This window comes from Camellia sinensis, chromosome 15 (assembly GCF_055761805.1).
Source record: "Camellia sinensis isolate YWXY chromosome 15, ASM5576180v1, whole genome shotgun sequence".
Taxonomy (NCBI): domain Eukaryota; kingdom Viridiplantae; phylum Streptophyta; class Magnoliopsida; order Ericales; family Theaceae; genus Camellia; species Camellia sinensis.
This window is the reverse complement of record NC_138975.1, coordinates 100,772,363-100,784,922: the sequence shown is the minus strand read 5'-3', so window position 1 is coordinate 100,784,922 and position 12,560 is coordinate 100,772,363. Positions and strand designations below refer to the sequence as shown.

At 35.3% G+C, this 12,560-nt stretch overlaps 1 protein-coding gene across 1 annotated transcript; it reads right to left on the bottom strand.

Annotated features, from left to right (window-relative positions):
* Window positions 1-2,997: 2,997 nt before the first annotated feature.
* On the bottom strand, window positions 2,998-4,966 carry LOC145813158 (uncharacterized). Its single transcript, XM_082908431.1, has 2 exons — window positions 3,868-4,966; window positions 2,998-3,416 (listed from the first exon to the last, which is right to left on the bottom strand). The coding sequence occupies exons 1-2, from the start codon at window positions 4,964-4,966 to the stop codon at window positions 2,998-3,000; spliced, it is 1,518 nt and encodes a 505-aa protein (XP_082764557.1).
* Window positions 4,967-12,560: the final 7,594 nt, after the last annotated feature.

The following is a 12,560-nucleotide window of genomic DNA, read 5'->3' as shown; positions in this document are numbered from 1 at the left end:
CTCTTGTAAAGGGTGAAGAACATTTGAAGATCATTATCTTTACTGATTAGAATTTTGTTTGGTGAAGAGTTCATCTAGAAGCTTGGTTCTTGTGCTCATAACTTGAGGTAGGGTTACTTTTAACCTAGCTTTTCTTTGATTTGAAGAAGTTTATATGGTATTGTTGTGATTTTGAAGATTGATTAAATGATTGAGTTGGATATAAACTTTGGATTTAACAAAAAGGGACATTTCACTCACTTGTTATTAAAATTTCAAATAAATCTACATAAAAGAGGAGTATTGGTATTAAGAATTTATATATATAGATATAGAAGGAAAGCCCCAAAGTTAACTAAAAACCATAATTTCCAACTAAGTGGAGAGTAGAATTTTAATTGGAATTTCCTTAAAATCTTGGAATCTTGTGAACAATAAAGGATAAAAGAGGTGAATATTGTGATGACAATGGGATTGTGGCTTGGAGATTAATTCTTCTTGAGTGTGGTAATGTGTTTCATCTCGTATTGTGTTGAATACTTGTTGAATGAATGAAAGTTTGGAAAATTGAGCATGAGTCTCGGGTTAAGAGTCGGTTGTGATGTGATTGTGTGTGTGTTGGTACCCGCACAGGGAGTCAAGGTGCCCAATTGTCCTATCTTGAGCTTATCGCTGGACAAATGTAAGAGTCCTGCTGTATCATAATTGGTGAAAGTGGAAAAATGGATGACTTTGGGTGCCCACGTCCTGCCGTACAATATTCGGTAAATGTGGGGATGATTTTTAAATTAAAATGACTTGCGTTGGTTTATTTGGACTCTTATGGGGACTCATGGTGTGTTTTCTTTTCTAATATGATGATGTTTGGTATGAGATGGAAATGTGATTATTCAATGGGATTAGTTACATAATTAACTGTGTTTATAAATGTACGTTAATTACTCACCTTGCCTTGTCTCAATGGTATGGGCTTATTCAAACGATTAAATACTTGGTTAAAGGTATTCCTACAGGCCATATAGGTCAACCCTATTTATTTTATAGGAGATGTTGATGCACTGCTTCATAAATGAATTGGATTTGGCAGTGGTTCATTTTGGGCTTGATAGATCAAAAACTTTTTGGTTGTTAAGACTTAGAATTTTGTATTAAGACTTTGAAAACCTACTTTGTTGTACCGACAAGTACTTTGGAATGTTGTATGCCCTTGGGGGTGTTTCTCTTTTGTAATGTCGTCTAGATCATTGTACTTGGAGATGAGTTCAAGGTATTTTTGGAAATATAAACTTTGTAATTGTAGCTTCTTGAATCTTAGTTCAATGAAAAAGATGGCTATTATGTATATTGTTGCGCTTATGGTGGTGTATTCATGTGTAAATTTGTCGGGTGTTACAAATTAGTATCAGAGCCCTAGGTTTGAATACCTTGGGGCTCATGGGAAGTGACACTTGTCATAATAGGTTTCCTAGGCCAAGATGGGATGCTTATGTGGCTTGTGTGTTTTGTGTTTTTATGTGTTATATGGGTATGGAGTTAAGCTCTTAGGATATGACTGGTGCTCTTTGCAATCATTAAAGTCCTTTTGGAAAGGCACTTGATCAATGCTTTTTCCACTAGGAAATCTTTGGGTGTCATGGGACTAGTCAGAGTCTTGGGAGAGTAACTTGTGTGTGCTCTATTTGTTTATGTGAATACGTGGTGTGCCCTATATGATATAGGTCTTTGCGTAGGAGTATGTTTGACTTACGTGCGTGATATGTGGGTGGTATGTGGTGTATGGGTTGCGAGTTAAATCTTTCTTCTTATTTCTATATAGGATGCTAGGATGAGGAAGAGGTTGAGGTAGGCCCCGCATAGGTCACCAGGATGTACCGGCACAACAAGATTTTTCTCTCCAAGCAGAAGGGGTAAGGCAAAATGACAAGGCCATTCCACTGGCCCAAGATGTGATAAGGGCATTAGCCTAGGAGGTGGCGGGTGCTCTTCGTTAGTCAATAGAGATACTTAGGGCCGAGCAAGTGGCTAGAACTGTCGAAGGAGAAACTAGGGCTTCCTTTTTGAAAAAGGAGTTCTTTCGTTCAAACCTCATTCAGTTTAGTGGTGGGCCTAACCCAATGAAAGTAGATGAGTGGTTGGAGCAAATTGTCAAATATTTTAAGATTTTGGACATCAGAGAGAATGAATTACAGGTGGCATTAGCAGCTTACCAGTTGAAGGGAGAGGCGGGACAATAGTGGAAGTATGTTAGAGCAGAGTTGAGCATATATGGGAGGCATTTATGCATGCCTTCCAAAAGAATTTCCTCCCTCCCACAGCTAGGGAGCAGTTAAGGAAATAGTTTGAAGAACTATTATAACTGAATACACGTGTGGTTGAGTTTGAAGCCTTATTCACTTGCCTATCTCGTTTTGCACCGGAGCTAGTAGTAGTCGAGAAACGTTGATGTTTAGAATGTGAAAAGAGAATGAGGGCAAAAAATTTAATGAAGATAGTAGGAAATATGATTCATGATTATGATCACCTAGTAGAGACAGCAGCCCATGTGCAGATCATGGTAAAGGCAGAGGAGGCAAGGCAGAAATTAAAGAGGACGGGACGTTCTGAATTTAAGGGTGACATGGGCTCTTCAAAAAGGTCTAGGGGTTCATCATCATCATTTCAATCACCCCCACAGTAGCCTAAGTCTTCTGATTCAGTGATAGGTAGAAGTTCAGGGAGTGTGGATCGAATCCATGGTGCTTGCTATAGATGTGGCCAATTGGGTCACAAAGCTTCAGAGCGTGGACAGAAGAGTGGAACACAGTCCCAACATGCGCGTCCACAGGGCCAATCTCAGAATAGGGGTCAATCATCGTCTTGTTATTAGTGCGGCTAACCGGGGCATTTGAAGAAGTTTTGTCCATAGAGAACAGGGACTACTAGTGTGACAGGATCTCGTTAATCTAGAGGTTTTTAGATAGGTCAGGGACAGAGACGGTCTCACCAATTAGCTCAGTCAGGCCAAGCATCTAGAGCATCTCAAGGGGCCACATCTGCAGAAAATACTTGTGTCCCTTGTAGCTGGTCAAGCAAATCGTCAATACGTGGCAACGGGTATTTATTTTTGATTGTCACCTTATTCAATTCTCTGTAGTCAATACAGAGTCTTAAAGTTCCATCCTTCTTCTTGACAAACAGCACTGGAGCACCCCATGGGGAAACACTAGGCCTGATAAATTTCTTAGTTAGCAATTCTTGTAACTGAGTTTTCAATTCTTTTAATTCGGTAGTTGACATCCTGTATGGGGTCTTAGAAATTGGTTGCGAACTTGGGACTATCTCAATGGTGAACTCGATTTCTCTATCAATTAAATTCCCAGGCAAATCATCTGGGAACACATCTAGAAATTCCTCCACCACAGGAATATTACTCACATCTGGTTTAGTAGTAGTTGACACTGCTAGTACCAAACATAGAAATCCCTTGCATCCTTTATTAATCAGCTTATTTTTTTTCATAGAGGAAATTATATGGGGGAGATATAACATTATTTCCCTTAAATGTAAGTTCGAGCCCTTCAGGTAAATGAAACACAACTTGTTTGGTTGAGCAATCAATTATAGTGCAATACTTCGCTAGCCAATCCATTCCCAATATAGCATCAAAACATGCAATGTCTAAAGGTAACAAATCCACATGCAGATTCACGTCTCCAATGATAATTTAACATGCAGGATACACAGATGTACAAATCATAGTTTCCCCTACCGGAGAGTTGATAACTAAGACGTAACTCATTGGTTCCAAAGGCCTAGTTAATTTTGGAGCAAAAGCATAGGATACGAAAGAATGTGTAAATCCCGAATCAATCAACACATGAGCATTCTGAGAACAGATAGGGAGAATACCTGACACAACCGTCTCTGTAGCCTGTACATCACCCGGTACCAATGCAAAAACCCGTCCTTGCTTTAGAGTTTCTTTCCCTGTAGCTACTTTCGAATTTCCCTTTGGCGCTGACACTGATGTAGTTAAATTAGCCCTCGACTGGCTTGTTCCTTGAGAAACCAAAGGACAGTCTTTAATCATATGGCCTGTTTTTCCACACTGGAAGCATGCACCAGAAATCCTACGACAAACTCCCTTATGTCTTTTTCCACACTCCGAGTAGATGGGTGTGTCATTCCCCTGACTTGAGTAAGTGAATGATCCTGTATTCTGTCTCTTGTTTGGTGGAAAATTGAAGTTGCTTCGACCCTTCTTAAAATTAGATCCCGACCTCTTCCCTTTCCATTCGACCATTGGTGCCTTTGCTTGTCTTAGTGTGGCTACATTCGCCTCCGTTATGATGGATCTATCCAAGACATCAACATATTTTTCTAATTTGAGTACATTAACTCGATCCAAAACCTCAACATCCAAACCACCTTCAAACTTTCTAGTTTTCTTATACTTAGTGTCTACTATATGTGGCGCATAGCGCGCAAGCTTAGTGAACTTAGCCTCATATTCCACTACTGTCATTGTACCTTGCTTCAACTGCTCAAATTCTGTCACCTTCTGGTCTCTCACACACTGTGGAAAATATTTTTCATAAAAAACTTCTTTAAACTGTGCCCAAGCCATGGCAGTCTGCTGATTCCGAGCAAACATCCACCATCTTCTCGCTTCTTCTTGCAAAGTGAAAATCGCTAGCAAAACTTTTTGTTCTTCAGTACATGGGAATACCTCAAATAACTTTTCAATCTCCAGAATCCAAGCTTCAGCTTTTAGCGGTTCAAGGCCTCCTAAAAAGGTAAGCGGTTTCAGCTTATTGAACTTCTGTGTCAGGGTGATGATGTCACTGTTGTTAGGTGGCTCCACTAAGATTGGTGGCAGAGGTAGTGGTGGGAAGGGCGATCTCGGTTGTTGTCTTAGTGCTTCTGTCAACAACTCCACCATTCGTTCTAATAGATCCATCCTTGCATCAGAAGACTCAGATGTCTCCACAGGTCTTGTGTTTTCCATCGGTTAGCCACATAAATAGAAGGATAATAAACATAGGACATATAGAGCTTATACATACATGATCACCACAAAGACTTAATAGATGCACCACACACACAGGCATGCAGATAATATGCCCTAATCTCTTCTCTAGGACATCCTATAACTCATTTGGATGCATGTGTGTGGTACAACTCGTGCTCGGATACCACTCTATCACGACCCTAAACCCGCCCCTACAAGTTTGGGGCCGTAACCGGCCAATAATCCGTGACTACCGAAGGCCTAACTGAGTAAAGCAAGTAAACGGGGCTAGGGAAAGCTATTATGCAAGAAACCAAAACGTCCAATGAGCTATGAATTTACATGAGACAAAGACAATACTATATAAATATACACACATATATATATGCCCTTACGAGTTTGTCCACAAAGGCAACGAAAAGGGAAATGTTACTCCCATTGACAACAATTACAATGCCAATAACAACTGTCCGAAACACAAAAATGAGTTTCAAAAGGGAGAACACTGGCCACATCAACACCTAGATAGATGGAAACCTCGCAGTAAGACACAGTGGTTAACTTGACAAAATCGGAGCAAGACCGACGCCACTTCGCCTTTTCCTGAGCTGGATCACCTACATGGTGTGCCAAAATGTGAGCTAGGGCCCAGTGAATAACAACTGAGTAAAAAAGATTATGAATGATAATTATAACATAAAATGACATGCAAGCTGAGCAATTTCATATAATATTTAAGAAGTATAACATTTCGTGTACTATAATCAAAAGCAGTAAATATAGGCGGTCTAGAAGACTGAACAGATGGTCACGGAGACCGGAGAGGCAGTCATAAAGACCAAAGAACCGATATGATAGCTATTATCATATTAAACAGGAGTTCCATGAAATGGAACTGATAGAACTGTACTTATATGAAGAGGTGCCAAAATTATCATAGTAACTAATGAAAACTGGGATAGAATTATCATTTAGCCATATGAGAAACATATCAGAATAACGCATAAGTTGAAGCAGAGAAAAGATAATTTAAATTATATATATTTACAGCAGTGATACTCACAGTCCGTTCCGTGTTACAGGTGATTGGAATGAGGCGTTTGACCTACACAAATAAGTACAGGCGTTGTTCACTTAATTCATCAAACACCCTATTAGTTAATTCCATGACTTAGGAAAATCTAGTTTACTTCTGTTAAATGTTCATGCAATGCAAAAGGATATCAATTACAGGCATAACACACGCTAACGGAGGTCCGAGAGTGGAGTAAACGACCCAGAAAAGTGAACTCGGGGCAGCCAAACAGCCGCGCGTGCGAAGCTTCCTGGCCGCACGTGCGGGACTCTCTCCGCACGTGTGCCCCTAAGTGCTTTTTAGACAAATGCTTCCCAACCTTCCCCTGTAATCCACACATGCGGGCCCACTTTCCACACGTGCACTAGTGCACTCCTGTACGTGCGGGCCCCCTTGCCGCACGTGCGGTCCTGGGTGTTCCAGAACCGAATTTTGCCCTGTTTTTCTGCACTTCAACTTCCAAATCTCAAACCCAAATTCACCCAAGTCAAGAGCCAAAATTAAGAAACGTAGAGTAACAACAATTACTAACTAATTCCCAAGAACAAAACTTAAAATTCACTCATCAAATCCCTTAATCTCATGAACATCAAAAGATAAAACAAAAGGGATGCACAAAATAATTCTATGCCTCAATTAAATCATAGAACATGTCTTAAATTCATATAAAACTAAAGAAAGGAGCAAGGTCATGGAAAAATCCCTCTTAGTAGGGTTTCTAGCCCCACTTACACCACTTAATCCCTCACCCATTCCTCAATTCTCATGAATTCAAGATGTAAATTAATCTCATACAAGTGGTTAAAAGGAAGGTTTACCTTAATGTGTTAGTTGATGAAATTGGCTCAAGTCCTTTCCTTCTTCTCCTTCTTAATCATCCACCCAAATCCAACCCTAGAATATCCACCTCCTCTCTTTCTCTCTTTCAAATTATAACTCTCTCTTTCTCTCCCTCTTTCTAATTGAAGTCAATATATATATATGTATATCCCACTTCTCTAACTTAGGTTAACCATATGAGAGTTACTTTAGTTTAAATTATTAATTAACTCCACTATCACCTATCTTAATTGAAGGTGCAATACCCCACTCACTTAGTTCATTAACTAATTTTATAACTCTAGCGATGTAACGAATCAGACAGGTCTTTCCTCAGAGGAACGTATCTGTTAATAGACACAATGCATAAAGATAGGCATATTAAGCTCGAACAATTGCATAATTCAGATTAATCATAAAAGTAATCATAAAAACAACAGCTAATGAGAAAGGTGGGTGTTACAGAATTGGCACCCATGTATACGCGCAGTTTCGAGACTCACCCTGGATACATATGCTAACTTAATTCAATGGAGTCCATCATTTTTCTTCTCCCAAACATGGCGTGCATCCCCTTTCTCTTCCTAAACATCATACATATGCAATATATTAAAACACAACCATATTCAATGACAACAAATAAGAGATTAGTTTCAATTCACCTGATCCTCATGCAATTTCTATAACAATTATAGCTATCCTCCACTGATAGCCCAAAACAGATATTTCTAAACAGATATACAATCTTCAAAATAGATAAATTATTCAAATTTCCATAGGTGAGAGATAACAAGTATCCAACTCCACCCTTTATATAAACACCTATCTAATTTCACATTCCCCATACCAATTCCATTATTTATATAAAATAATTATTTGAAACATTTTAAAGCAAAACTCCATTTTCTTCCAAATCTAATCCATGTGTCAAAATCAACAAATCTAACACAGTGCATCCTCATATCTACATCCATAATCATTCTCAATACCTTCATTTGAAAACCCTTCTTTATATTTTAAACCAAAACCCTAGGTTTGTCTAAAATCTTCCAAATCCCAACATTGTTTACACAATCAACAAATAACTAAGCTAAAAATCAAAGGAGAGTGTAGAAAGTCCCTACCTCAAGTTTAGAAGACCAACAAAGCAATGAGAAAACTTCAAAGACGCCGAGACCGACTTTTGTTCAAATCAAAATGAAACCCTTGAGATGCTCTACCTTTTTCCCAAAGACATTAGGGTAGAGAAACCAACGAATCTAGATAAAAATGTAGAGAGAATATGAGTTCTAGAGAGAAAATATCAAGATCTAGGGTTTTGAAATGTTTTAGAGAGAGAAAAAGATGAAAAAGTGATATAAAAAGTGGCTGTTACGAACTGATATACGCACAATCCGCTCAAGCAATTTAAGTATGAAACGGTGCATTTTTTTTTTATACTTCTTCAGTAATTTACTTATGATTAAATTATACTAACTTTATTTTTTGCAGAATGGTGTGTCTTACTAACTTTTTATGCAGGACTAACCCACCATATTATTTTATTTTATTTTTTTTATACTCAATTTATATTTAATTGTGTACGGACAAGAAAATAAATGCCACCATATCTCAAGAAACTATCCCTTCGTCTCGATACGGGTAGAACTATTTGTCTTGTTCCATAACAAGAATTAAATGTACTTTTGTTTGTGTTTGGTGGACATATGGGTGTCAAATCTTGTACTCATATCAGTATACTTGTATACTAATCCGTTTTGTCTCTTGGTACTCGGGTGCATTCTGTTTGAACGCAGCCGAGCTTCCTTTGCAAGATTAGTTGGGACTACAATGTTGGCGAGAAATAACTATGATTGTAGGACATGTCTCTCAGACTTCTTTTGTTTTGTTGAGTTTAGGGTTGATATTAGTTTAGTTATTTATTTATTTATTTATTATTGGCCTTATTATTTTAATAATTTGGCATTGTGGGTTATTTTCCTACTTTACATTATTTAAGTTATTTTGACTAGTTGTTGCTATTTTAATGTTAGAGGTATTAGATAGTTATGAATTTATGATGGATGGTTTGGTTGGCATTTTGTTAAATTTTTTTTTCTCCCTTGTAATTTTTTTTGAGTATTGAAATTTACTTAAACCAGATTGAGACGAAAATATTTAAATTTTGTTTCACCCTTAAGATTTGGATGATGGAATATTGATTGGGATTTAATCCTAATTTAATATTTAATTGTCCAAATTTTGGGGCGTGACACATAACTTGGGAGGACTCAGAGCTTTAAGGCTTCTTTTTGGTTTTGTTTTGATGCAATTATTTGTTTAAGCCTCGGGCTTTCTTTTGTATTGAGTTTAAACTTATTTTGTTGTAACTAAGTATCGTCTTGAAAAGTTGTAAGCCATTAGGGCATTTCCTTATGTAATTTTGATTTCCTTTCTACTCTTGTATCTATGCCATATGCTATAAATTCAGAATGTAGGATTTGTGAATATATATTGAATGTCACTCTTTTGTAATGATCAAAGATCAAATGAATGAACAAATTATTGATCAATTGACTTAACGTTATGAGTTGGGTTATATGTTACTTATTTCGGGGCGTGACATAACAAATTAATTAAGTATTTTATTATTCTCAAACAATTTCTCTATTCAAGTAAAGATTAATTTTAATTTTAGGTGTAAGAAATGATAAATTGTTTGAATGATTTACTATTCTCAAATGATTTCTTGATCCTTCATTCCCTATCAACTAATTTTAATTTATTGTGAGGCGATTAAATTTTTTTACTTCTCTATTTATTTTTTAATTTTTTAATGATCATTTTTGATAAATGCACTTTCTAAGTGTTTTATTCTATCTAACCCATGTTCTTTTTGAGTATTCCACTAGGTCATGTTTAATGTAATATGACCAAATCATTCTTCTAATTTTTTGCACATGTTTCCATTTTGAAACTAATACCCAATAAAAAAATAACGGTTGTTGAAAATCTCTCTCATTTTAACGAGAAAATTTCTCCCTCATTCTAAGGAGAAAATCTCTCTCTCTCATTCCGTGGAGAAAATTTCAAATTATGAATTTTCAACTTTTTTATAATGTGAAAATTTTAAAAATAACGTAACAAAAAATCTGAACGAAAATCAAAATATAATGTGAATATTCGTAGTAAATAACAAACATACAACTAACTTTTGAAAAAACAAAACACATACTGAAATACAATGTGAATATTTATAATAAACAACAAACATATAGGTAACCTTCAAAAAAACAAAACTCATATCAAAATACAATGTGAATGTTTATAGTTTATAATTTAACATACAACTTTAAAAAATAAAAAATAAAAAATACTCATACCAATGTGAATATTTACATTGCAACGTGAAAATATAAAACAAAATTGAAAAAAAGTGAAAATCGACTATTTCAATTGTTCAATGGTAACAAAAATAATTTCTTAACCAACAAGTATAGTAACAAAAACAATAAGCATATAATTGACTTTCGAAAAAATAAAACTCATACCAAAATATAATGTGAATATTCACAATTTACAATTAACATACAAGTAGCCTTAAAAAAAAATAAACTCATACCAACGTGAACATTTACAATACAACGTAAAAATATAAAACAAAAGCGAAAAAAGTAAAAATCAACTATTTCGATTGTTCAATAGTAACAAAAACGATTGTTCAATCAACAAGTATAGTAACAAATAACAAACATACAATTAACTTTCAAATTTTTTTAAAAAAAACTCATAAAAAATACAATGTGAATGTTCACAATTTACAATTAACATACAACTAGCCTCAAAAAAACTAAATTTATATCAATGTGAACATTTACACTGCAATATGAAAGTATGAAACAATATTGAAAGGGAAAAAAAAAAGACTATTCTGATTGTTTAATGGTAACAAAAAATGATTGTACAAACAACAAGCATAATAACAAATAATATACAAAAATCATCAAACAATATATAAAAAATATCAAATAGTTCATATATATTGATGCACCTTTTTAGAAAAATCTGTAATAATCAATGCCGGTATAATACTAATGAATAAAATATATAATACCAGTGGCTACACAAATCGACGAAGAAACTACAATTTATGTGTAACAGTGACAAAAAAAAAATGATTGTTCATAACCAATTTACCATCATCTCTGTTGCAAGTCCATCATCATTTCTATTATCTGTTTACAACTAACTTTCTCTTCCTATGTTCTTCCATGGCAGTACCTTCATGTAAAATAATAGTGAAAGAAGATCCTTAATTAAGTAAATCACTCACATTGAGACAAAGAAAATATTAAGAATAATAATCTTCCATATTCTATAATATTTTATCAGTGGTGATACAGACTACTAAAATGATAGCACTAATGCAAGCTCTAATAAGCTGGCAGTGCCAAAAAAAAAAAAAAAAAAAAAAAAAAAAAAAAAAAAACAACAACAACAACAACAACAAAGCCAAACTATCATATCAATGATAGGGTCCACATGGTGCCACCACATTAGTGGTGTTAAATTAGTGGTTTAAAGCATTTTTCATATTTTATATATACCACAAATAAAATATATCTAATAATTGATATTTTTCCTTCTAGATATATGGTATTTTATATATATATATATATATTATAATAAAAGTCTATAAAGGTAAAATAGTCGACATAATAATTCTAATATGGAAAAAAGGACCTATTGGAATATAATTTTAAATATATGGGACTTGATAGAACATTAGAAAACTTTATGGATTTATTGGGCTATAAGTCTCCTAAATGGGATTTATAAATGGGATTTATAAGTCTCCACTATGATGCTTTTTGCTCACCTCTGTTTTATTGTTGTCATCCATATGTATGTGTGTTTGATGCTATCAATAAAAATTTTTTACTGATAAAAAAAAAGAAATATTAACTTGTATTTTTTTTTTAAATATGCATCAATTAGAAATTTAATGACTCAAAGATAAAAATTAAAATTTAAAAATAATATATGATTGCGAAAAGATAAAGTAATAATTTTTTTTACATATAAATTAATAAATAATGCAAATTATGAGCCCAAGCCCAATCCACTTAATCTGGTTTGAAGAGGAGAAAAGACCGAAAATAGCACATTGAGCCCATAATAGAGAACAACTTAAATCATAACCAAACTTTTTTTTTTTTTTTGTTACAGGAAAATTCTTTCTACCCTCCCGCAGGTCCAAGGCAGCGCCCTTTACAGAGATCACCAAGGTGTCCTGTTAGCCGTTCCGAGCGAGGAGACTATAACCTGAGAACTTGCCCCGACCTCTCAACACAAGCTCCGCTTAAGTCAGGACCCGCACAGCGGGGGAGTATTGAACCTACACCAAGTGCTGATTAGACAACTTGAGGTCCAACCTCCTAACCAACAGTGTTTCGCCCAAGAGATTGGCTCAAGAGAAGAATTGAACTTATGACCTTGAGATTTAAACCCCAAAATTTTACCACAATGTTACAATCCCATCGGGACATGAAAGACCCAAAATAGGGCCTTGAGCCCCTAATAGAGAACAACTTAAATCAGAACCAAACTTGGGTGCGTGAGAGACAGCTAAGCACAAAGATATCATTCTAAAAGGAGGATCTACAAAATAAGAAGAACTATTAGATCAAACCTCAATCCAACGGAAAAAAGCACGTG

Bases quoted from the DNA above. Each gene is read 5' to 3' on its own strand.
- LOC145813158 (XM_082908431.1), bottom strand. From the start codon at position 4,966: ATGGAAAACACAAGACCTGTGGAGACATCTGAGTCTTCTGATGCAAGG. The intron at 3,417-3,867 runs GTATTCTCCCTA...TGGTACTAGCAG, and splicing joins TACAGAGACGGTTGTGTCAG to TGTCAACTACTACTAAACCA.